This window comes from Pelodiscus sinensis, chromosome 24 (assembly GCF_052426305.1).
Source record: "Pelodiscus sinensis isolate ZL-2025 chromosome 24, ASM5242630v1, whole genome shotgun sequence".
In the NCBI taxonomy this organism is placed as follows: domain Eukaryota; kingdom Metazoa; phylum Chordata; order Testudines; family Trionychidae; genus Pelodiscus; species Pelodiscus sinensis.
This window is the reverse complement of record NC_143075.1, coordinates 19,707,211-19,732,286: the sequence shown is the minus strand read 5'-3', so window position 1 is coordinate 19,732,286 and position 25,076 is coordinate 19,707,211. Positions and strand designations below refer to the sequence as shown.

General features: G+C 52.6%; 1 protein-coding gene across 2 annotated transcripts in view; it reads left to right on the top strand.

The window, feature by feature from the left end:
- IGSF21 (immunoglobin superfamily member 21) overlaps positions 1-25,076 on the top strand; it is a 299,719-nt gene that overhangs the window by 127,684 nt on the left and 146,959 nt on the right. For both annotated transcript variants that reach the window (XM_089773099.1, XM_075906417.2), the window contains exon 2: positions 272-384. In XM_089773099.1, coding sequence (XP_089629225.1) covers positions 272-384 — 113 coding nt within the window. The remainder of the gene's footprint in view (positions 1-271; positions 385-25,076) is intronic.

Genomic DNA, 25,076 nt, shown 5'->3' with positions numbered 1-25,076 from the left:
CTGCCTGCCTGCCTCCTAATTCACTTTAAATGCAGAGCCACACTTTTGGTAGGTCCCAGACCCGGCACAAGCTGGACGGAGCCAGGCTGCTGACCAGCCTGCAAAAAAATGTACTGGCAAAGGGGGGGGGGATGCATGTCGTCTATATCATTAAGCGATAGGCTTTTGCTTATTGGTTAATTGACACTGCTATTGTATCCCTATCGCATAGGCCTGCATCCCTTCCCAGCCCTGCCTTGGCTCATGCGTTCCTCTCCCTCTTACTTCACAGGCTACCTGACGGTCAGCATTGAGCCGCTCCCGCCTGTGGTGGTTGGCGATGCCGTGACTTTGAAATGTAACTTCAAGACGGATGGCAGGATGCGGGAGATCGTCTGGTACCGGGTAAGTGACCGTCCATTAACTCCCCTCCCCGCGCCCTCCCAGGTCAGGGCCAGTTCTTCCAGGGCGTGATGGGAGGCTGGAGCTGTGCAGCTACAGGGTACCAGAGGAAACCATCAAAAGGGTGCATGGATGAGCAGCCATAGCCGCCTCATCCGATCGAAAAGGAAGACAGGGAGGGAGACGGGAAGGTTTGGCTTGGCTTCGTTTTGCAAAGAAACAGTCCTGAGATTTTCCTCGGGGCCCGTCTGACGCTCGCTCCAGTAGTTTTGTGATGCTCCCTCGGTGGGTTTTGGCCCTTGGCAGTTTAGAGAAGGGAAAAGCCAAAGCGGTGTCTGTCTGCTGGCCGTGATGGTGTCTGGAAGATCATTGCTAGGGGCAAGGTCTTTGGTAACAGGACGGTTTGGAGCTGGGGCTCCGCTTAGCCCCAGTGGAAAGAGGAGACCTGGTTGCAAGGCATAGATCTGGCTCTCAAAGTTTGGGGGCGACTGGCTCAGGCGTTATACAGCTAAGGGCCTGCTGCAAAGTTCTGATTTGGATGGTAACTTTCCCAGCATTTGGTTCTGGGAGTTTCCTTCCAGACATCCCATCATTCCTCATGTTCGCAAGCGTGGCCTTATGCGCCGCAAGAGTCTTAAACCAGCCACTGTATGTCGTTTCCGTGCTGAGGCGGCTGGCGGGCGAAGCGTCCATCTCCTTGCTGCCCCACGGTGCCGGAAATGCCTCCCGTAATGCCACGTCCCAGCCAGTGCAACGCCAGGGGGACCAGAGCAGCACAGAGACCTGTCCTGTTCCCCCGACGTGTTCCTTTTCCCTTGCTGGGCCGAAGTGACCACTGCGTAAGCAGGCAGCAGTCTCTCTTGGGAGCACAGGTGAAGGGTGGGGTAGGCTTGAATAAGACCAAAAGCAAATCCGGTGCCTGTAAATCTGCCTAAGCAACCACCAGCCAGAGCAGTTTGGTTGGGCTCTGGATGAATTCACCCATCTCACGTTGCCTGTGTTGGATTGGAAATCCAACGCTGGTTTTTCTCGCACGGCGGGCGGCGCGTGTCTCTGGTTGGGGACTGAAAGGGGCGTCCCAGGCGAGCACGCGACGCGCGGTGCGTCAGATCGCTTTAGACCACGACATCCGTGCACGGCCATGCCGCTTCAGAGGTGCCGCACGGCTCAGCATGTGCCCGCTGGGCTGAGACGCATTTGAAACCTGGCGTCCGGGATCGCGCTTGCGCAATGAGCCGCCAGCCGCCTCTCCTAACTGACGGACCGATCCAGGGCACATGGATGTGAGGGACTAGGTGCAAACGAGGCTTTGTGCAGGGGCGGGGCTGGGCCAGCTTCCTTCACAGAGCTCTGCCCAAGCACCCCGGCTCTGACCTGCAGCCCCCGCGCCACTCGCTAGAGCGCACAGCTCTGCCCACCGGTGTACCTGCCTCTCGGCTCCCTGGCTTGGACAGGCTCCGCTTCCCCTGCTGCGTGGGCTGCTCATTATTGCAGACCTGGGAGTTAATGGGGGAAGGGAGCTGGGAGTCCCTCAAACAGCCGCCCAGTTCTGCCGCGACGCTGTCTAGCCTAGGTCTATGGAGGTGAAAGGCAGGTGCACTATCCCTGGTGCTCCCTCCCTCCCCAGACACCTGTCAAACAAACCCGTATGGGTGCATCCCCGGGCCAACCACATGAGTTTCAATAGCGCTCCACCCGCCGTGAATTTAGCCCATTGTCTTCTCATCCCCAGGAGCTTTTCCCTAATGTGCCTCCCTCCCTTGCCTGGCCGCTATCTTCAGAGCGGCCCGGTGGCTGCACATGAGGAAATAGGTCTGACAAGGATTTTCAGAGGTGATGAGCAGACAGGGATGGGATTGCAAGTCTGGGTGTTGCATTCTGGCTGGGAGGAGCCTGAGAACTTGAGGAGGAAACACCGGACTCTCCTGGCTGGGAATCTGTTCTCCCTTTTCCAGCGCTGGTTGTGTAGATGTGCACCCTGTTGGAGAGAGAGATCACCAGTCTCTGTGTGTGCGAGAGAGACAGAGAGAAATCTACCTGTGGGCGCAGGAGCTTAGGTCAGACATGTGGATGTGCATGTGAGGACGCTCTGGGCATGTGTGAGAGAACATGGGCCGTGTGTGTGTGTGTGTGTGTGTGTGTGTGTGTGTGTGTGTGTTTTGTGTACCATGGTGGATGTGCATATGGATGACATCTGTTGGTGTATTATGGGCACATGAGATCTGTGTGTGCGTGGGCGAGAGAGAGAGAGAGAGAAGTCTGTCTTGTAAAGACCATCGCTTATTAGCAAACTGTCTGAACTCATTTAGCTCCAGGTCACTTGGACAGCAGAAAAGCCAAGAGGTCTGTTTCTATTGCAGAAATGTATTAAACCTCTTCAGAGGCTCATGGGAATGTATCTCCACCTGGCAGGTCTGTCTGTCTTTTTCCCTACCTTGCAAATTGTCCTCGGGGCTTAGCGGCTGCTGCCCTGCGGCCCCAGCAAGCCGGACGCTCTAGCACACAGAGCGAGTGTGACGGGAGGATTAAATCCTCTGGCTTCCCAGCAGCCCCCATTCTTGAACGCTCCAGCCCCGTGGGGCTGTGTGCATGTGTGTGTCTGTCTAATGTAGGCCCTGTGGCGGGCACAGGGAGGCCTCGCTACGGGTGCTCTGTGAGAGAGCTGGAGGTGATGTGCAGGCCTGGCAGAGATGTGCACGGTGTTCCAGGGGCTTGCTCTCCGGGGGTGTGAGGGATGGGGCTTAGGACCGAAAGTGGGATGACAGAGGATGGTTCATCAGCCACCAAGCAAAGGGAAAGGGCAGCTGGAGAGAGGAGCAGAGAGAGGAGCAGATATTGTTTTGCCTTGTTTCGCCAGAAGGAGCCAAATAGCCTGTGGTGGCTAGCCTGTGGTGGCATTCGTCCCTTCACCCTGGTGCCCTGTGACAGACTCAGGGCCATGGCCATGCTTTCACTGCACCTCCCAAGCCCACCTTGGAAAGTCTCACCTCCCAAGCCCACCTTGGAAAGTCTAAGGTCTCCTGGGACCTTTCTAAGCTCTGCCTTTAATACTCTATCCCAATGCGCTCTGCTGGGAGCACCCTACCCTATCCTCTGCCACAGCAGAAGGAGTGATAGCCAGGACTCACTGTTTGTGTGAGGGTAGTACTTCAAGAACCACCAGCAGGGCCTGGTGCTAGGCACTGTACGTCCCTATACCCTGCTGAGCTCCACCATCAACTCTGAGCTCCACCATCAACTCTGTATCCCCTGGGACCAAGCCTCCCCGCCCTTCTCCACTGTATAATATGGAGGTACACCTATCTCATAGAATTGGAAGGGACCATGAGAGGTCATCAAGTCCAGTCCTTTGTCCTCATGGCAGGACCAAGTACCATCCCTGGCAGATTTGCCCCAGATCCCTAAATGGCCCCTTTAAGGATTGAACTCACAACCCTGGATTTAGCAGGCCAATGCTCAAACCACTGAGCTATCCCTCTCAATTTTTTCAAGCTTCCCTCCTAGGCCATGTTTTCTAGACCTTTGTTGCTCTTCTCTGTTCTCTCCCCAACTTGTCCCCATCTTTCCTGAACTGGACAATACTTCCCCTGAGGCTTAATCAGTTGTGGAGAAGAGCAGGAAGAATTACTTCTTTTCTTGCTTGCATGTCTACATTGCAGCGCTATTTCAGGATACCAGGGTATCCTGAGATAGCTATCCCACGTCTTCTCAGCAAGCCTGTTATTTCAAAATAGAACAGGCTCGCTAGTCCGACGTCCCTGCAAACCTCATTCCACGAGGAGCAAGGGACGTTTCGGAATAGTGGGTTATTTCGAAATTTGGTGCTGTAGAGACAGCTCATGTCATGATTTGGCGCTATTTCGAGCTACGGAGCAGTGTAGACGCACCCTAGCTAATGCATCCCCGAATGATGTTTGCTTTGCAGCCGTGTTACACCCAGTGCATTGATTCAGATCATCTGCATCTCTTAGACGTCCCTTCTCCTTGGCACTGGCCCTTGTTCAGTCCGACTCCTGGCTACCATGTAATCTGTCCTCGGGACATGGGAGAGGATCAGACAGAATCGGTGACTGGGATTTGACGGTATCGGAGAACGTTCCTGAGCCTCAGAGCCGCAGCTTAGATTGCTGCTAGGCACGAAGACACAAACATTATTGTCTTCAAATTCTGTCAGTGCCAACCCGTCTCAGGTAGCTAAATTTAGCCCTGTAAGTGTGATTTCCAGCCGTCTCCATCTGACTAAAGCCCTGCTGTGTTTAACTGACAAGAGCACTGTTTTTTACTCATCGTGGAAAGATTAAAGGTGAACATGCGCTCCGCTGAAAAGGGAGATGCAATGACAGTCTCATTCTGAAGTGAAATCAAGGCTCGGGGATTTTTCTCCTTCCTGGCTTCTCCCCATTTATTGCACCATGGGCGGTGATCTGTTCCAGCCGTGTCTTGGAGAACAGGTGTCCCTGGAGAACTGGTGTGAGCCAGGAGGATCAGGGATCTGATTAGCGAAATTAGGGCCAATGAAAGATGTGTGGATGATGTGACAGACAGCTGGCTAAGCCAGAGCTTTGCCACTGTAGCCTGGCTGAAGAGGCTGAGGAGAAACAGCTGGGCAAGCCCAGGCCTGAAGGGCTATTAGAAACAGCTGTGGACCTCACTGGGCGAGGGCTATATACGGCAGAGAAAGGCAGCTAGGAGGGGGCAAGGAGCCAGGGTGTGGCTGAGTGTGTTCCCGGGTGGATGGAGGAGCTGGCTGAGTTTTCTGTAAGTTTTGTACATAGAAGGTGGTGGGAAATGACAATAAAGGTGACTGCCCCCAGAAGCATCTCTGGCTGATTTGTGGACCAGAAGGTGTCCTGAGCAGGGACTTTGCCACAGATGGGCAAGCCTGAAAAGCCATGTCCTTGATTTATCCACAGCATGAGCAGTTTAAAGGAGAAGGATGGACCTGGTATCTAACACGCAGATCTAGGAGTCAGACTATCCTTGCAGCACCCTGGGTCTGATCGGGGTAGCCCTCCGGGATCAGGTGTCTCCATCTCCATCACATCCACCTGCCCCCATATGCAAAAATCCCCAAGTGTCTAATCCTGACTTTTCCCAAGGAAAAATCCAACCGCTGGGATGAGAATTTCCCATCGCTAGGGTCAGCTAAGGTTGCTGCTGAACCGGCCTGCTTAGCTCAGGGGATCTTTTCATTGCGGAGTATTTAAGGGAGACAGCAAAGGGATTTTCCCCTCATATTATTGTTTGGAAGTTTGAGATTGAATCTGTTCTGCTCTGTTGCACATGCTGGTGGGTTTGGTATTGCAGGGTCTCCCCAGAGCAGTGGTTGCCCTCACTCGTTTGCTCCAGAGTTGTGCACGTGCCTTCTGATGTTTGTTGTTGCAACATTGCTGGAAGACTCTACTAGGTCCCCCTGTTCTGTTATTGTAGGGTCTCAGCCACATCCTATAGTTTTTCATTGTAGGGCTGCCCAAGAATGCCCCATTTGTTAATTATTACAGGGGTGTTCAGGGGGACTACAATGCATGTTCTGCTTTGTTATTGTAGGGTTGCTTATAAGGCTAAGGCTAAGCCCTATCATCTGTTGTCATAGTGCGGAATGAATGAGCAATCTATCCTATTGGCTTGGCATTGTAGGGTCTTTCACAGGTGCTAAGCTAGTCTGTCTGTCTGTGTGTCTCTCTCTAGGTTGTTTTGTTTCTGTAGCACAGCTCTTCGATGTTGGGCGGCAGTCCCTCTGTTTTGTTGTTGTAGGGTCGCTCCTGAGACGACGGCCCCTAGAATAATTGCTTTTAAAGGGACAATAGCTTTTAAGTCCGTTTGTTCTGCGTCCCACCCTCTACTTCTTGCACCGTGGCCAGTGCTCTGTTCCAGCCGTGCCTTGGGGACAGGGGTGAGCCAGGAGGATCAGGGAATCTCTTAGCAATGTGAGTGCCAATGAAAGATTTGAAACACAGACTGAAATGCTTCTAGTGAATCCCATGCGCTCATCTAGGCGGCAGCACCTCTTGTACACGCCTAGCATTAGCCTCTGCCAGGAGGTGGGGGCTGCATGTCTTCCGGCGCAGCCTTTGGGGAGATGTCTGTTTTGTGAGGTCATTACCCTGTGTGGGTCCCAGTGCTGCCCTGAGCTCCCTGCACCCGCCTCCGTTCACCCTCCCTCCTATTTCTGATCCCGTATGTTCTGCAAGAGATCCGTGCCATCCACTGTCTCCATTGCCCTCGGAGTTTGTACAGCTGAATCATGTCCCATCTTAATCTCCTCTCTTTAATGCACACAAACTTAATTACCCTCTCCTCGCCTCCTAATGCTAACTCCAGAGACTCTTCATCATCCCAATTACCCTCTTCTGCACCTCTTCTGATTTTTCATTATCCTCTCTCTAGTGCGGCGCCCAAATACCCCAGCTGCAGGCTCACCAGCCTTTGGTCCCGTGCCATAATGAGCTCTTCTGATCTCCGCTCTATTGTTGGCACATCCCTGGGTTCTCTCGGCGCTTAGAAAATTAGACGGACTTTGCAAACAGCGTGGCAGGCAGGGGTGCTGGCTTCAAAAGGCAGAAAGGAACATAACGGTCCCGCCCACCCTCAGTGCTGTCTGTCTATTCTCTGACACTTCTACAGCACCTGGCACCCCTGAGTGACATGCAAATCCTGCCTCATCCAGCGGGGGTACCAGCTCTGGGGTGAAGCTTCACGGCTTAAGGACCACACTCCGGGCCCCAGTCCTGCAAATACTCGTGCGTGCAAGTCCAGTTACTACTTGTCAGGACAGTGTTTTTGGGGCTGGACTTCCAGGGTACGTGTATTCTACAGGCTTTTGTTGACAAAGGCTTTGTCAACAGTTACTGTCGACAAAGAGCGTCTAGACGACATCCAGTTCTGTTGACAAAGCAAGCCGCTTTGTCGACATGACAGTGTAGACGCAAAGGACAGTGTAGATGCAATAATGCCGTCAGTCACCAGAACTCTGTCGACAAAAGGCGTTATTCCTCGCAGAATGAGGCTTACTGCTGACGACAAAACTGCCGAGTTCTGTCGCCGTTGTGTCGACAGAACTCAGCAGCAGTGTAGACACAGGTATAATTCTGTCGACAAAAGTCCACCTTTGTCGACACAACCCTGTAGTCTAGATACACCCTCAGACAGCAAGGAACAGACACGTTAGGTAACACTGCAGGAGGGGTTTGGCATCTTGTCTACGGAGGTGAGTTGGTCAGGAGTTGCAGGAACTCAGCACCTCCCAGGATTAAACCTCTAGGAGGCAGCTCCCAAGGTGGAATCTGACTGGGAGGTTGGGGTTACACTGTTCTTCTGAAACCCTGCGACCTGATGTGACCACAGACCTAGCCATCTCCTCTTGGCTCCGTCCAGTTGCTGAGATGGGTACCAACCCAACCACTGCCCCTAGGCCTACATGGGAGCATCCAAGTACTGACCCAGCCCATGCTTGTTTGGTGGTTGAGCGCTGAAACAGCTATGATTCTTAAGAGCGTGACTACAGGTGCAGCATCCAGTGATTGCCAAACCCTGCCCCTATAGAAAAGCCCTGTAGAAAATAAATGAGGGACAAACCCAATAGGGTTCTTTAAACAGAGTACTGGAAACTATTTTTGGTAGCCAGAAGAGAGCTGTGTTGTCTGGTATTTCCAAAGGGAATCCAGAAGTAATTTGGCCACCATTGAACATCCTCTTGGACTAATAGCCAAAAGCTGTTCTCACCGCCGATCAGTGACAATCCCAGACTGAGTTTTTGGTAAAACAGAAAATCAGCTTCTGCAAACAGAAAACTGCTTCACTACACACGCTCGCACCTACACCTGCACTACTCGCTTGCATCTACACACTCACCCACGCTTTGCTTTTCTTCGTGTGACAACGACACCCTTTTTCTGAGCAAACAGCAAATTTCAACCAAGGTACATTTGTAGGTTTCTTTTTTTTTTTTCTCCTTAGGATGCAAATTCGCCCTCCATTCTTACCACGAAGGCCAATGTTGCTCCAAGTGATATTCACCAGTGTCTGTGAAAATGATTTAATTACTGAATGCTTGTGAAACACAATTAATCCTCTGACCTTTGTCTAAATCAAAATCCTAACAGCCACATGTTGTCCTATTGCACGCTGAGCGTTGACGGTGTTGATTTTGATTTAGACTTAGGGCTGCTCCTCTCGTAAACCTGGGTACCGCTTCCCGGGAACCTGGTGAAGAGTGAACTGAAATGGCTTGTGATAAAGGGACTAGGAGGGGAGGTGGGATCTGGATGCGCTTCATCTTCTGACACGCTTTTTGAGAAACTTTGCTGCTGTTGTGTAATCTTTGAATCCTTCCAACTCCTGCAGGTAGCCCTTGGCAGAGTTTCCATGACTGAGCATGAAAAACACAGTGGGGGACGAGGCTTCATCAGAGGAAGCTTGGCCAACTAAAAGTTTCCCTGGGTCTGAAAACCGAGCTCTTTAGTTACATGTTTGCTGGCAAAGGAGGGGCGGGGGACAGAGATGGATAATTGGGCTGGGGACATCTGATGAATCAGGTGTTCTTCCCATTGGATTTTTGTTCTTAATACCAACAATAAGTTGTTAAAAGCTCCTTTGATAATGGGCTCTTCACCTTTAAGCTATTCTTCACCTGGTATATAATTCTGTTTGGTACAAAAAGATATTTCCTCTCCTTTTTCATGTAGGTATTCACTGGCTTTTGTGTATGTGTGTAAAACCATTTGCATTGATCTACCCTTCATCGTTAGAGCATGAGGGGGGGTTTCTAAATCCTCAAACCTTACAAGAGATTTCAAAGCATGGCGAGTATCCTTCGATCATAACGTAGCTGCCTTGCCTTTCATCCCAAGCTGAAAGCGATCTCCAAACTGTATCCGCTGCTGGAACACAGCCTCCTTTCAGGTGGAAAGTTGCATTTATTGAACCGTATTGTCTTGCGGCTGAATTGGAGCTTGTCTGGGCTCAGCTTTTGCACTGCCCTAGTGACGTCTCTTCGGAAACGGATGCTGTTAAAACGGGTGTTCAATGCACCTCATTTCAACTCAGTTGCAGCCAAAAAAGGTGCACCTCTCAGCATCGACTGTTTGGCAAATGCAGGTGACTGGTGCAGGCAGGGCCAACTAGAAGAACAGGGAGGAGGTGTCTGAGGGCACCCCATTTTAGCAATCAACGTTTTGGCGAGGTTATGGGGGGGCACCTTGAGTTGCCTAGGTCAGTAAATATACAGGTATCAGCAGGGGGAATCTCACAGAGGGCAGAGCCCCCAGGGAGCACCCTGCCCCTAACATGGCCCCATTTTCTGATGAGTTAATGTTGGGAGAGGAGTCATCTCAATGAGTGAAATACGATGGCATCCACCACCTGCATTTTGGGGGGGGGGGTGACTGACTCAGGCCCTGTCTGCATCAGATTGCTATAGAGCAGCCCATGATGGGAGCTGTTAAACAGCAGGAGGGAATAGACATGGCTCAGAATGAGGGTGTTGGAAAAGTCCACCTGGCCAAGCAACTCCACCTGGCCAAGCAAGTATCCTCTTCCCCCCCCCCCCGCATTATTCCATTAGTCCGTCCCATTTGGGTGACATGCAGCCTCTTCAGGGTGCTGCATGTCTTGAGGGCTTTAAGGGTGTGTCAGCCTAGGTCTGGCCTCCTGCACAGAGTGGGAGGAGGAATTCTTCTCCCCCCCCCCCTCCCCCCCCCCCCCCTCCCTGGCCTTCTTCTCCTTTCTCATTTTGTTTCCCTTTTCCGCTCAATCGCAGCCCTGCTCCGTAATATTGGATTAGCCCACTTTCTCCAAAGCTGATTTTCTATTTGCATAATCCTCCCCTTTCGGAGACACGCTCCAGCCCTTGGTGATAAGATGATGCGGCCCAAGCAAATTACACTCTTCATTTTGAACTGCTCTTGAGAGGGGAGAGAAGGTGGAAGGAAATAACCTGGCTATTATTTTTATCTCCGAATAGTCCCTCTTCTTCCGGGTGTGCGAAGAGGGCGGCTGCTTTCCCGCCTCTTCCGACACTCATGTTAAATATGGTCCGCGACGAACACCCCGCTCCCCGGCCTCCCGCGCAGCACTGCTCCCTGGTGATGTTCGTCCTTGCGCCGATCAAAGCAAGTCCCCTTGTCTGTCACCTGTTCGCTATTTCTCAGGATGTCTGGGCCGCACATGAAGCCCAGGCTTTAGCGCACGTCTGAGCCCGGGCCCCACTTGTGTCCACACACACATCAACCTGACGTGGGTCCACAAGTTCAGGACCCAGGGGATGAGTCTGAGCCCAAGTGGTGTCATTTTGCAGTGTGGACACAGGTTAAGTCACAGACCTGATTCAGAAGGGCTGGGCGGAGCTGTATGGGGGTGAGAGTCACAAAGCTAGCAACTGTGAAGCCCGGGGTACGGTGCAGTGTGGACGCTTCAGCATGGAGCTTGGAAACAGAGTCTGCAAGCCCAGATTCCACGGACCTGGACTTGGGTGTAATGCAGATGCACCCCTGTAGAGCCTTAGCCACAGAGCCCTGCATGGACATACGTTTATACCCGTGGATGCGGCTATCCGTGGATATAAATCAATATCCAGACCCGCAGGCCTCTCCCAGGAACTGCAGTGGCAAAAGGAGCAGAGCGTGGGGCCACCGTTCCTTGGAGTGGGCACCAGGCTTACTGGCACGACCCCAGATAGGAGACGCAGACAGCTGTGGGGAAGCCAGGGGACAGGGCTGGTGGTGGCACAGCTGCTGCGGTTCCCAGCTACCCATTTATCGCCAGAGATTCCGGCATCCATGGGTATGTATACATTGCTATCCGCTCAGAGCTCGATTTAGCCACTTCACTGCGTAGGATCCTGCCAGTTCCTACCCATGGACTGCATCACTGCGATGCACGAGGAGCGGCGCTAAAAAAGGACTTAGGCACATTAGTCTCATTTTATGCTCGTGCTGCAGTCAATCAAAGTTGTGCTTTCTTGCCTAGGGCTACGGGCTATTACAGCATGTTTTACACACATGCCTTTCTTTCTGGGTGGCTGTGAAGTATTTAGGGCAGCTCTGTAGATTGCAGTGAGCGAGAGGCCAGGAGCTCTGAGTTCTAATTCTTGCATTTTCATGGCCTTGAGCATGTCCCTTAACCTCTGTGGCAGGGAGGAGAAGAAAACCATGCTGATATTTTCCATCTGGGCAAAATGCTGGGAAAAAGTTTGCTTCTGCCCCTGTGGTCTAGCAAAAGAACTACAGTTTGATTGGGGCTAGACAGAGAAGGGGGCCTGAGCGTAGGTTGGTGTGAACTGAAGGTGGTGGATCTACACTGGCTCACACCAGCTGTGGATCTTGTAGTACACTTGATAACCCAGGGGTGGGCAACTTGCAGCCCATTGGGGTTCTGTGTGGCCCAGGAGACACTTTGGCTACCATTGCTTCCCTCCTCCTCCCCTCCCCCCCCCCCCCGTCCCCTGTCCCCCAGTAGAGTTGTCTCATTTCGCTGACTTCTGTCCCTCTTGGGTTTTTTTCTAAGCATGTTAAAGCAGGGGTGTGAGAAGTGAGCTGCATGCTGATTGCACACAATACAGACTGAGAGAGCCCATGTGCAGCCTCTGTGTCCACTCCCAGCGCTGCTACGGTTCCATTGGCACAACCCGCGAATTCTAGCCATGCGAGCGCCGTGAGCAAAACTACCCTCGCTTGGGAGACCATCTTGGTTAGGACAATCTTGCGGAGATGAGCAGGCCACTCACCCGGCCCACTCGCCAGCCTCCGTTGCCCATGGCTGCTTCAACCCAATTTCTAGTTTAGTTTTTGGTCCATTTACCGCGCGCCACAGACCCATCGAAGCTGGAGCGACTTCCTTCCCCTTCTTTTGTTCCCTTCTGTTTTCCCCTGGACTTTCCGGAGGCAGGCGCGGAAAGCTCCCGTCGCAGTCTCCTCCTCTCTTAAAAAAGAATGATGCTCTTGAGTGAGCTGCTGCAGAGAGGCAGGGGCCGTGGAGTTCTGTTCCCACGCTCTGTAAATCATCCAGCTTTTCGGCAAGTTGCTGGCACCAGTGGCGCAGGGCAGTTTCGTCACTGGTGTGATTGGTTTGAAAAAAGCAAGACAGGCCTCTTCTCCCAGGTGATTCCGTGGTCAGCGAGACCCCTGTGGGGTTGCTTGGTTGCTGGGACCTCACTCGAAGGTGAAAGAAAACATGGGCGCTCCAAGTGTCTCGACACCCCTTTGGCTTGAGGAAAGATGGTTATAGGGTACCTGGTGGGGAGGGGAAAGGAGTCTGCCACTGGCTCAACTAGAAAGCCCTCCAGCTGTAGCAGTTCATGCTTTTAGTTCTCCAGGTCTCTGTGCCTGATGGTCCAGCTGAGATATTAAGCAGGTGAGCCCTGGTTAGCTCTCCCCTGTAGGGGCGTGTCTACACTACGAAATAGTTATTCCAAAATTAAATTGGAAATAATAACCCCCGAAATAACAGAATTGAGATAGCGTGCCCCCACTCTGGGGGGAGCCTCGAAACCAGTCTGAGGCAGGCTCTGTTCTTGTGGGCGCGCCACCTCGCCTTCGAGCCCTGGGAAGCAACTTGTTCGAATAACCCGAAACAACTCTTCGGAAAGTGGTGTGCTCCCCCAAGGAAAGCCAGAGTCCAGATTTTGAAATAACGGGCTTGGGCATGCAGACAAGCCGTGTCTTATTTCGAAATAAGGGGGGTTGCTTTGAAATAACACCCCAGTGTGGAATAGGGCCAAGGGCTGGATTCTAGCCTTCAGCTGGACACATGGTGCGTCCGGGGGCAGATGAATGGCCACCTCTCAGGCCCTGACTCTCTGCTACCTGTGCAGAAAAGATTGAGCTCCAAAGGGCTATTTGGAGAAGGGAAAACAAGCTGTCATCTCTCCCCTATTGTGCCCCACTTCCCGGCACCTTCCTCCATCGTCAGCCTCCTGCTGGGCACTATTGTTTGCGGAAGGCAGCGTATGCAGCTATTCCTGCCAAGTAAGACATCTCGTTGCTTTCATCCGAGCCCCCACGGTGCCCGTTTCGAGGCAGGGGCGGGGTGGATGCTAATATATAACAGAGCACAGAAAATGAGTCTGTAGCCAGATCAGTCAGAAGTCAAAGGGGGGAAAAACACCCATGCAGGTAGGCTGGGGCAAACTGATCCCAGCCCATCTCCCTCAGCGTGAAGGCAGGGCAAATCAACCATCCATGTGACCTGTGGGCACCTGCTTGTATCCAGGGCAGCGAGAGGCTCCAAATACACCAGGGATGGAGGTAGAGATGTAGCCGTGTTAGTCTGGGGTAGCTGAAGCAAAATGCAGGACAATGTAGCACTTTAAAGACTAACAAGATGGTTTATTAGATGATGAGCTTTCGTGGGCCAGACCCACTGATGTTCTGCTGATGTCAGGGGCACTAGGCCAGTGACACCAGCTGAGAATTTGGCCCATCGCTTGCCACTGTAATGGCCACTCCAGCTGGTAAAGGTGTAACAGTCTCACCTGCCACTCTCTGCAGGCTGGTAAAACAAATGAGAGGCGCAGACCGTGCCATACGGATGCAGATTTACTGGTGAGGAGTGTTGCCAGCAGATCCAGAGAAGTGATTATTTCCTTTTATTTGCCACGAGTGAGGCCACATCTCGAGTATTGCGTCCAGTTCTGGGTCCCCCCACCACAGAAAGGATGTGGACGCATTGGAGAGGGCCCAGTGGAGGGCAAAGAAAATGATTAGGGGGCTGGAGCACATGACTTAAGAGGAGAGGCTGTGGGATTTGGGTTTGTTTAGTCTGCAGAAGCGAAGAGCGAGGGGGGATTTGAGAGCAGCCTTCAACTTCCTGAAGGGAGGTTCCAAAGAGGATGGAGAGAGGCTGTTCTCAGTGGTGACAGATGGCAGAACAAGGAGCAATGGTCTCAAGTTGTGGTGGGGGAGATCTAGGAGGAGGACGGTGAAGCACTGGGTTGGGTTCCCTAGAGAGCGGGTGGAGTCTCCATCCCTAGAGGTTTTTAAGTCCTGGCTGGGATGATTGAGTTGGGTTGGTCCTGCTTTGGGCAGGGGACTGGACTCGTTGACTCCTGAGGTCTCTTCTGTGTGAGGTGGCACACTCTGTGGTTGGGATTTAGAAATGCTGTAACTAAGCTGATCCACAGCCGAGCCGGTGGCAGGGGTGGAGAGCCCACAGGGGACGAAGTAGCATGACTACCGCAGCCTAACTGATGATAATCCAGTCGGGTCTGGGAAGAGAGCCGAGGAAAGAAGAGCTGTCATACAAAGGGCACAATGAGTTTCAAGAACCAACAAGGTGCTGGAACGGTTTCACAATTCCCAGAATGTTATGAGCGAGCAGAAGCAAGCCAGCCACTCCACAGCTTTGCAGCGTGGGAAGGAAAACCAGCCACTGAGCCAGGGGCCTGCTGGTTAGAACGGAAGCGTGAGTCCTGGCCTGCGCACACGTGCACGTGCCTCATGACTTGTTAGGTGATCCAGACTCAGGCCCCATCCCTACAGGGATAGTCCAAAAATCCATTGTCATCACTTGTGGGCAGGAACAGGACCCCGTCCGGCTGGTTCATTTCTTCCTGTCCATTCCCTCTCTTGGAGATTTCACAAGCCCTTCACTGGCATTTGGCTCAGACTGTAAAGCAGCGTCCATTGTTAATCAGACAATGCGCATCGAGCCAGACAGATAAATATCTCTGGCCTGAAAGAAACCTGTTCCGCGCCCTGTGGGACCCAGCCTTAAGTCACAAATGACTGTCATTGTCAGCATATCAATGTAACTTCCTCTTTATTACCCATACTTGCAAGCGGAGTGATGACCAGTGTGACACAAGCTGAGGCTCTTACGTGACACGCTCTGGGGAACTAGTAAGATAAGAGGCAGGGGCCCTTGGTAGCCCGTATGCACCTGGTGCCCTCTGGCAAGTAGCCCCAAGAGATCCCTGGCTCATGAGAACCATGTCCTGCAGCTGGTGAGCTTCTGTGCTTGGTTCCTTTCCTGGGTCTTTGGAAGCTGGTGGAGTGGATGGGCTGGTGCCGTCCTTGCAGAGCTAGATCCAAATCTTGGCTTCCAGAAAGCAACTAGGAGTCTCTTGGTTTCACATTGCTCTGGGTTGGGCTAAATCACCAGAGCCCGCCGGACAGATCTGGCAGGACTAGCAGTCTGTGCTCAGGAGGGGGCCGGGCCGTGAGGAGCGAAGCATATTGATACAAAGAAAACCAGCCTTGTCCTGTCGGACCTACACAGGGAGGGTCGACAGCTTCCGCAGACCCCTGGGCAAGGCGGGGAGGAGGGGGCAGCTCTGTGGCCCCTGGAAGAGGCAGGGCCTTGCACCATGGTGCTGGCCCCACCAAGTGTTAGAGCCACAGGGAGTGGCACTCCAGGGTGATTGAAAGGGGCACCGGGCTACCACAGTAGCAGCCGTGGCATCTGGGTCAATTGCTCCCTTTGCCCCTTCCCCTTTCTCCCCCGTCAGTGGACCTTGACCTACAGATCAAGAATCTTCCAGCAGGGTCTGCAACCCAAATTTGCCAATTCCCCAGCAGGCCCCCAGTGGACAGTCACCAAATGAAGTTAATAGATAGCAGGTTTAAAACAAACAAAAGGGAGTTTTTCTTCACACAGTCAACCTGTGGAACTCCTTGCCAGAGGATGTTGTGAAGACCTGGATTTAACAGGGTTCAGAAAAGAGCTAGATAAATTCATGGAGGGTAGTAGGTCCATCAATGGTTATTAGCCAGGATGGGCAGGAATGGTGTCCCTAGACTCTGTTTGTCAGGCCTGGAATTGAGACAGGAGAAGGATCACATGAAGATTCCCTGTTCTGTTCACTCCCTCTTGGGCACCTGACACTGGCCACTGTTGGAAAGCAGGACACTGGGCTTGATGGACCTTTGGTCTGAGCCAGTCTGGCCGTTCTTATGATTTCAACAGATCTCTTCATGGGCATAAGAGCAGGGTGTGTGAGATGGGGCCCTACATACCAGGGCTGTGCTGATGTTGCAGGGACTGCACCAGGACGTGAGCGTGCAGAAATCGACTCTGCGGGGCGGAGGAGAGAACAAACTCTGGGCACATAGAGCAGGGTTGGAATTGGCTTGCATGAGGCACAGTGAGCAGCTGTCCTAGCTGGCAGTGGTAACCAAACCCATGTCCTGCAGCATGTCTTTAAGGACTGGCTCACACAAAAATAAAAATGTCTTCAACTAGGTTCGGTTCTTTGGCATTTAGCTAAAACGACCCCCATGTCCCCATGCAAGTAGATCTCCTCTATTTCCTAGGGAGCTAGATCTCCTCCTGTACAACATGAGTGAGGGTGTGTCTATACTGCACCCTGAGCTCGAATAAGCAATGCGGTTTGAGCTATGCAAACTGTGTAGCTTCTTTTGAAATAGAGAGCGATTCCAAAATGTCCCTTAATCCTCATGAAACGAGGTTTTACAGGGATGTTGGAATAGCACACCTGTTTCGTAAGCTATTTTGAAATAATGGGCATGCTGTCAAGATGCTGAAAATGCTATTTTGGGATACAGGAAGTATCCCTAAGTCTCCTAGGGATACAGGAAGTAGCCCTAAGTACACCCGAAGGCTGTGTCCAGACTCAGGGGTTTTTTCGGGAAAAGTAGCCTTTTTCCGAAAAAACTTCACCTGCGTCTAGACTGTAGCCGCGTTCTTTCGAAATTAAATCGAAAGAACGCGGCTTTTCTTTCGACGGCGGTAAACCTCATTTCACGAGGAAGAACGCCTTCTTTCGAAAGTGCTTCTTTCGAAAGAAGGCGTTCTTGAATGTAAATAGGGCTTCTTCGAAAGAGAGCATCCAGACTCACTGGGTGCTTTCTTTCGAAAAAGCGGCTTGCTCTTTCGAAAGTTCCGCGTGCAGTCTAGACGCTCTCTTTCGAAAGAGGCTTGCAGTCTAGACATAGCCGAAGACGACTGCTCCTCCTCTTTCCATGCTAGACTCTGGCCCGAGAGCCCTGAGTTACATGGCTGCTAAGCCTTCCCTTGTGCTTCTCTGCACCACAACTCTGCACACGTGTACCCGGCTAGCTCTTAGCCCCTGTTTTTCACCCGCCCATGTATGCCTTGTGCAAAAGGGATCCTCTGACCCTAGCTTTCATGACCATGTTTCATTGACCATGGAAGCCAATGTCTCTCTGGCCCTGTTGCCAAACGATGTGATCAGCCAGAGATGCCAGCGCAAGGCAAACCTGCAGGTTCCTTTCCCTCCTCTACTTCGGCTTCCTTCTCTGCCTCCTCAGGGATCCACCCAGAGCCCCTCCATTTGCCATCCTCTTGTATCACACAGAAGCCAGAACAGCCCTTCCTGTCTTCTCCGTGCACTTCCCCAGCAAGCCAGGCTTGAAGGAAGTGCAGCAGCAGGTGGCACCATGTTGTGAGGACTGAGGAGAAAGCAGGTGTTTGGCCCAATGACGTTCTGTTCCAAAGGTGGCACGTTGGGTGCTTCCTCCTTGTTTGCTGGAGAGTGGATGATACTTGGCCTCTGATGGCGCCACCCCCCTGCACTGCTTCAGTCTCCAAGCCCTCAGGGCTTTGCTGTCCCCCTTTGACAGAGCGGGTTGCTGAGCCGGGGCGAGGGATCTGCCCATCACCACATGGCAGAGGGGGAATTAAGCCTCAGGATTATGCAGCTTCTCGCTCAGTGTTAGCTAGAGAAGGCTGAAGCTCAGGCTTTGCTCCCAAAGGAGCTGAGTCAGCGTCGGCAGAGTTGCTCCCTCCTCCATTTTCTTTTCTCTTCTTTTTTTTAACCTGCTACTGCTCACAGATGAAAGCTGGAATCATGCCCAACACGTCCAGGGCCAGTTCTCCAGACAAACTGAGATCAATTTGGCCTAGGACTGGAGGGAGGGGGATTCCCGTATTTCTGCCCGCCCCCCCCACCCCGTTTGCCCCATCCAGAACCCAGTTTGGTCCTCAACACAATGTAGAACAGCCATGGAGCTGCTCTAACTTTCTCCTAACCATAATGATCTCTCAGGCTCCCTCCTGCCTTCCCTTGGCAGGGAAGTGAGGAGTGACTCTCCTGCCCTTCCCTGGGCCATGTCCCTGTCAGGGGGCCAGAAAAGGGTGATGGCCGCGTTGGATTCTCCGGAAGCCGGATCAGCCAATATCGTGGCCTCCTTTTGCCACTGTAGGGGACAAAAAGGTTGTATTGGGCCCCTAGCCATTCCCCAAGCTTGGCTCTTGTTACTGATGTAAGAAATGGAGGCAAGGGGGTGCTTTCTATCTCAGCCAGGTTTCCAAGCTACGAGGCAGCCACTTTCTCAAGGCGCCCACCCCCGGCCCACATTTGCGGTGTAGCTCAACAGTAGGCACATCTCGGAGGAGAGGAAGGGGAGCGGACACAATTCTTAGCATTTACACAAATCCCCCGAGAGATGAGCCCCCGGAGGTGGAGGTGGCTGCGTGTTGCCATGGAGACCTCTTCCCGGCACTGACCGCCCCAGCGGGTAGAAGTGGTGTTCATACAATAACCCACCCCCTTGATAGATGGTTTGTACTTCGTCTGCCCTTATCAGCGATGGCCAGAGACGGAAGGGGGGGCCGGATGGAGCTGGGCTGCTCGCGGCTGCAATGGCCCCTTGGCTGCAGCCATGCGATAAATAACAAAGGGAGCGCACAGCCTCTGCGCGACAGTCATTCACGGGCCTTTCCACGGGCAGGAACCAAAGCCGCAGGGCTACGGGGGAGAGCGACATCGAGCGAAGGACAGACCAGCCTGCCTTTGGCCGTCTTCAGCCTGCTTGACTGGACCCTGCTTAAAGCAAGCCTGATTCCCAGCTAGTTCTTCCCCGCACTGAGCATGATACCAGGGGGTGAAAAGCTGCCGGGGGCTCACGTCTCCTGTAGCCGGGGCTGGTGTGGCCTGAGCTGTAGATTAGAGCTGCCTCAGGGCTGCTCTAGTTTGTTCTGCTTTCCAGGGCATGGGAAGACAAGCCACCATCAGCCCCTGTTTCTACCTTCCCCTAACCTCAACACTTCCCTTTCACCAGGAAGTGAGAGCAGAGCCAGCTTCCGCAGCTGCCCAGTGGTTGGTCTCTCTCAGGACCTGTGTCCAGGTCCCTTTACACCACCAGGCTGAAATAGCCTTTGCGGAATAGAGATCAGATCAGCACTGCGTGCTCTCTAGCAGCTGGAGCCGGTGTTCTGTTCTTTCTGCTGCTCCCCTCCAGCCTGCTCCTGGGCGGGCGCTCATCAGGGGAAACGTGTTGCTTTCCAGCCTTGGATACAAACTTCTGACCTGGTTTTGCCCAATGGCCAAACCTGTTGATCAGCTGGCCCATGCGTGGGTTTCCAGTGAGATGAGCCCCACCCAAATCATAGAAACAGAGCTGAGCCCAAGTTCGAATCATAGACTCATAGGGCTGGAAGAGACCTCAGGAGTCCAACCCCCTGCCCAAAGCAGGACCATCCCCAACTAAATCATCCCAGCCAGGGCTTTGTCAATCCAAGAGGACTTAAAACCTTCTAGGGAACCCATCCCAGTGCTTCACCACCCTTCTAGGGAAAGAGTTTTTCCTAATATCTAGATCTCCCCTATTGCAACTTGAGACCATTGCTCCTCGTTCTGTCGTCTGCCACCTCTGAGAACAGCCTCTCTCCATCCTCCTTGGAACCCCCCTTCAGGGAGTTGAAGGCTGCTCTCACATCCCCCCTCACTCTTCTCTTCTGCAGACTAAATAAGCCCAAATCCCTCAGCCTCTCCTCGTAGGTCACGTGCTCCCAGGAGTGGCCTGAGGCCAGCTGCAGCAGCTGGTGTCCTAGGCAGAAGGCGCGATCTGCGCCCCCGCCTGCACAGCCGTCAATGGCCATGACGTCCTTATCGAGCGCCCGGGGCCGCAGCGCCCTAGGCAACTGCCTAGTTTGCCTAGGTCCACGGGCTGCCCCTTTGTGCTCCAGCCCCCTAATAGTTTTGGTCGCTCTCTGCTGGACCCTCTCCAATGCATCCACATCCTTTCTGTACTGGGGGGCCCGGAATTGGATGCAATACTTTAGATGTAGCCTCACCAATGCCGAATAAAAGGGAACAATCCCTTTTCTAGATCTGGTGGTAGTGCTCCTCCTAATGCTAAAGATGGTTGAGGAGTTGGTTTTCCTGCGTCTGGTACTCTGCTTGTATCCCGCACGCTAGCGTTGGTTGTGGAGATGGGCTGGAGTGATGGAGACTGACTTTTTGAACCATACTGGCTCTGAGCCTATTTGTCCAGAGTTGATTTCTCATATTCAGCTCCCTTTGAGCTGCTCTCTGGGCTGATGTGCCAGGAAGTGACCCCATGTTTGTCCTCCGGAACTATCAGCATGAATCTCTACAGCTGGAGCTAAAGAACAGGCTTGGCCAGTTGGGAGCTGTAAGAGACTCAAATCCTCTGTGGATTGGGTGCAGTTGGGAGCAATGTAACTCCCACTGACTAGTGACTTGCATCTAGGGTGAAATCCACCTCTGTGCGGAGAGTTTTCATGAGACTTGAATGGTGCGTGGACTTTGAGTGGAAAGTGGTGCACAGACCTCACGAGGGGTCTTGGAACTGGAGTGAATTGCATCCTTAGAGAGATTGGAGTGGAGCAACGAAACGAGAATCCCTTGTACGTAGCCTTTCAGACCTGCCTTGCTTTCCGCTCTTCCTTGTGGCATTTGCCCTGAAGCATGTAGGTGAGCGAGACAAAGAATAATCCTCCAGCGTCGGCCTGGCTTTAGCTTTCCCATCGTGTGCCTCTTTGCCTCGTATTCAACCTATTGGCGTGTGCTGTGCTCTTCAGTAATGTCATAAGACTCGGACTCTCTGAGCAGCTCTGGTGGAAAGCCAAGCCTGGCTCCCTTGAGTGATGCTGCTGGTGCATAGCGTCTGCAGAGACGCGCCCCCCACGGCTGGATTTCCTGAGGCTGGCCCTTGGCTTGTGTCCTGTGCATCACACCATCTCCTGTGCTGTGGGGCAGCCCGTGGCCAGGCCAATCACATGGGGATGCACATGGCTTCTCGTCACCGCTTGCCTTCAGGCGCAGTAGCCGTCAACCAGACTGGCAAAGGGAACGATGCAAAACAAACCTCCCTCTGAAAAGTAAAAACCACTTCAAACCGAGCAATGTGCGTGACCACTGCAAGCGTGTGCTGCTCCAGGAAGGGGGCGTGTATGCCTGAGAGCCTCTCTCTGTGCAATTGACATCTAAACCAAACTCTGCTCTTGTGTATTGTGTTATTTTGACCCAATGTGAGTGGTGTGTGTATGTGTATGTATATATGAGGGAGAGGCAGAGACTATCTTTGGGCAATAGACACATGGCAAAAAAGGGATAGAAAATATGACAGAGAATATCTTAGGGTACGTCTAAACTACATGGCTCCGTCGACGGAGCCATGTAGATTTGTTGTTTTGGCAAAGGCAAATGAAGCCGCGATTTAAATGATCGCGGCTTCATTTACATTTACATGGCTGCCGCGCTGAGCCGACAAACAGCTGATCAGCTGTTTGTCCGCTCAGCGTGCTTGTCTGGACGCTCCCCTGCCGACATCAAAACCCTTTGTCGGCAGCCCCGGTAAACCTCATCCCACGAGGAATAACGGGGCTGCCGACAAAGGGCTTTGATGTCGGCAGGGGAGCGTCCAGACTAGCGCGCTGAGTGGACAAACAGCTGATCAGCTGTTTGTCGGCTCAGCGCGGCAGCCATGTAAATTTAAATGAAGCCGCGATCATTTAAATCGCGGCTTCATTTGCCTTTGCCTATCTGTCTAATCTACATGCCTCTGACGACAGAGGCATGTAGTCTAGACACAGCCCAATTGCCTCTATATAAAACCATGGTACACCCACATCTTGAGCACTGTGAACAGATGTGGTCACTGCATCTCAGAAAAGATATATCGGCATTGGAAAAGGGTCAGAGAAGGGCAACAAAAATGATGAGGGGTTTGGAACGGGTCCCATATGAAACGAGATTAAAAAGACTTGGACTTTTCAGCTTAGAAAAGAGGAGACTAAGGGGGGATATGATCGAGGTCTATAAAACCACGCTTGGCATGCATAAGGAAAAGTTATTTACTTGTTCTCATAATATAAGAACTATGGGTCACCAAATGAAATGAATAGGTAGCAGGTTTAAAACAAGCAAAAGGAAGATTTTTCTTCACTCAACCTGTGGAACTCCTTGCCAGAGGATGTTGTGAAGACTAGGACTTGTTAACAGGGTTCAAAAAAGAGCTAGACAAATTCATGAGGGTTAGGTCCAACTATTATCTAGAATGGGTACGAATGGTGTCTCTAGCCTCTGTCTGGAAATGGATGACAGTAGAGGGATCACGTGAGGATTACCTGTTCTGTTCACTCCCTCTGGGGCATCTGGCATTGGCCACAGTCAGCCGACAGGACACTGGGCTAGATGGACATTTGGTCTGACCCAGTCTGGCTGTTCTGATGGGAGAAACGAACTCTCTGGCTGCGTCTCCAAGTGCTTCATCCAGCATAGATGATGTTCATGCCACAGGGGCTGAATTGCTCATATCAGGCATTTTAGCATCTGCAAAACGTCCCCTGCAGCAATGCCAGCTCCAACTTTGTCTGGTCTGGAGTCGGGGAAGTCGTGCTGGTCAGCACAGAGGGGACAGCCTGCGGAGAACCGGTCATGCACCAGCCCTTCCCTTGCAGATGCAGAAGTAGCTCTTCACCGTCCCTGTCTTTGTCCCCAATGCATTCATGAACTCAGACCTGCCAGAACAGACGCTATCAGTCCCCTTTCATCCAGGACCAATCCAGCACTGATTGGCCTGCGGGATGCTGCTCCTTCATCGCAGCCGAATCTCTGCAGGAGGTTGCTGACTTCTTTAGTGCTTTTGAATATTTTGCTTCTTGCAGATGTGCGCCTTGTCACAAGGGGATAAAGCAGCATTTGGCAGAAATTCCAGTCCATGGGGATGTGGCCCAGCTTGCTCCCATGCCCATCCTCCGGGGGGGATTCAGACGGCGCTCATCAGCATAGCCCTGAGGACTAGAGATGTTGTCCTGTTCTGCCAGAGCCTGAATGGGGGCGGGGGAAATGCAGAACATGCACTTCTGATCCCTGGGAGGAGGAATGGCAGTCACTTCCTGCCGCGTAGCACTCAGGCAGGGATTAGTGTTGTGGTTAGCGCATGCGATCAGACGATCGGGACTCCAGGGTCTCGTGCACAACTCTCTCTCCTACAGGGAGTGGATCATAGAAGATCAGGGTTGAAAGAGACCTCAGGAGGCCAACCCCACGCTCAAAGCAGGACCAACCCCAGCTAAATCATCCCAGCCAGGGCTGTGTCCAGCCAGGACTTAAAAACCTCTAGGGATGGAGATTCCACCCCCTCCCCAGGGAACCCAGCCCAGTGCTTCCCCACCCGCCTAGGGAAATGGTTTTTCCTAATATCCAACCTAGACCTCCCCCCATTGAGACTGCTCCTTGTTCTGTCATCTGTCTCCACTGAGACCAGCCTCTCTCCATCCTCTCTGGCACCCCCCTCCAGGGAGGTGAAGGCTGCTCTCAAATCCCCCCTCACTCTTCGCTTCTGCAGACTAACCAAGCCCAAATCCCTCAGCATCTCCTAAATCATGCTCTCCAGCCCCCTCATTATTTTGGTTGCCCTCCGCTGGACTTTCTCCAAAGCATCCACATCCTCTCTGTAGTAAGGGGCCCAGAATTTGACACACTTTAGGTGTGGCCTCACCAGCGCCGAATAAAGGGGAATAATCAATTCTCTAAATCTGCTGGCATCGCTTCTGCTAATGCACCCCGGTACGCTGGTAGCCTTCTTGGGCACACTATTGACTCTCATCCAGCTTCTCATCGGGAAGTGCAGGTGCAGAGCAAGGTGCTGCAGGAAACCCAGGTTTTCTGCATGGCTTCCCACTGCTCACCAGCCTTGGCTCTACCAGCCCCAGGTCCCAGTCTCTGGGTGGCCCCTCCAGAGTCCCACTGGGCTTGCCATCCCCCTGGCTGTAGGCCACCAGTCCTGGAGGCTCCACTGTGGCTCCAGATTCTGCTGCTGGCCTGGCTAGGTTGCCAACTCTCTTGGATTGGACGGATCAGATGCCATTTGCAGCAATGGCGTTCAGTCCATCCAGTCCAGGAGGGTTGACAACCCTAAGAGTGACTCTAGCCATGGCCGGTTAGGGGTGTGAACAGGTGTGTGTGGAGGGGCACTACTCCGCACCCCACCCTAAAAATAGCACCAGCGCCACTGCATCGAATCGGTGAATCCTTGGGGCAAGATTTTGCAGATGCTCCAACTCAGTGAAGGGTGGGGGTGTCAGTTCCTTGGCTGTCAAATCAGAGCCCCCAGAGGTCTCATTTTCACCACGGGAATTGACGTCATTTAGAGATGTGGGTGTTCAGCACCCCTGGAAATCAGCCTCAGCCTCCAGTCCTCCAGCCTCCACTGTTGAGGGTCCCACAATTAATTGACATGTTGCAAAATGTCAGTGGCTTTGTGCCTCAGTTTCCCCATCTCTAAAAACAGGAATAATCTCTGCTTACCCCAGGCTGCAGGGCTGAATTGCCTAATGCTTGCCGAGAGCGTTGAGATCCCTCGATAAAAGGTGTTAGAAAATGGCAGGATGTTATGACGGGTGTTTTCAGTGGACAACTCACCTCCCCCATCATACACACTGTTTTTGTGGGTTCAAACAATTCCTTTACCTTTATAACTGATGTGGCAAGCCCAGAGGTGCTGGGACTTGGAACTGCCCAACCCAGT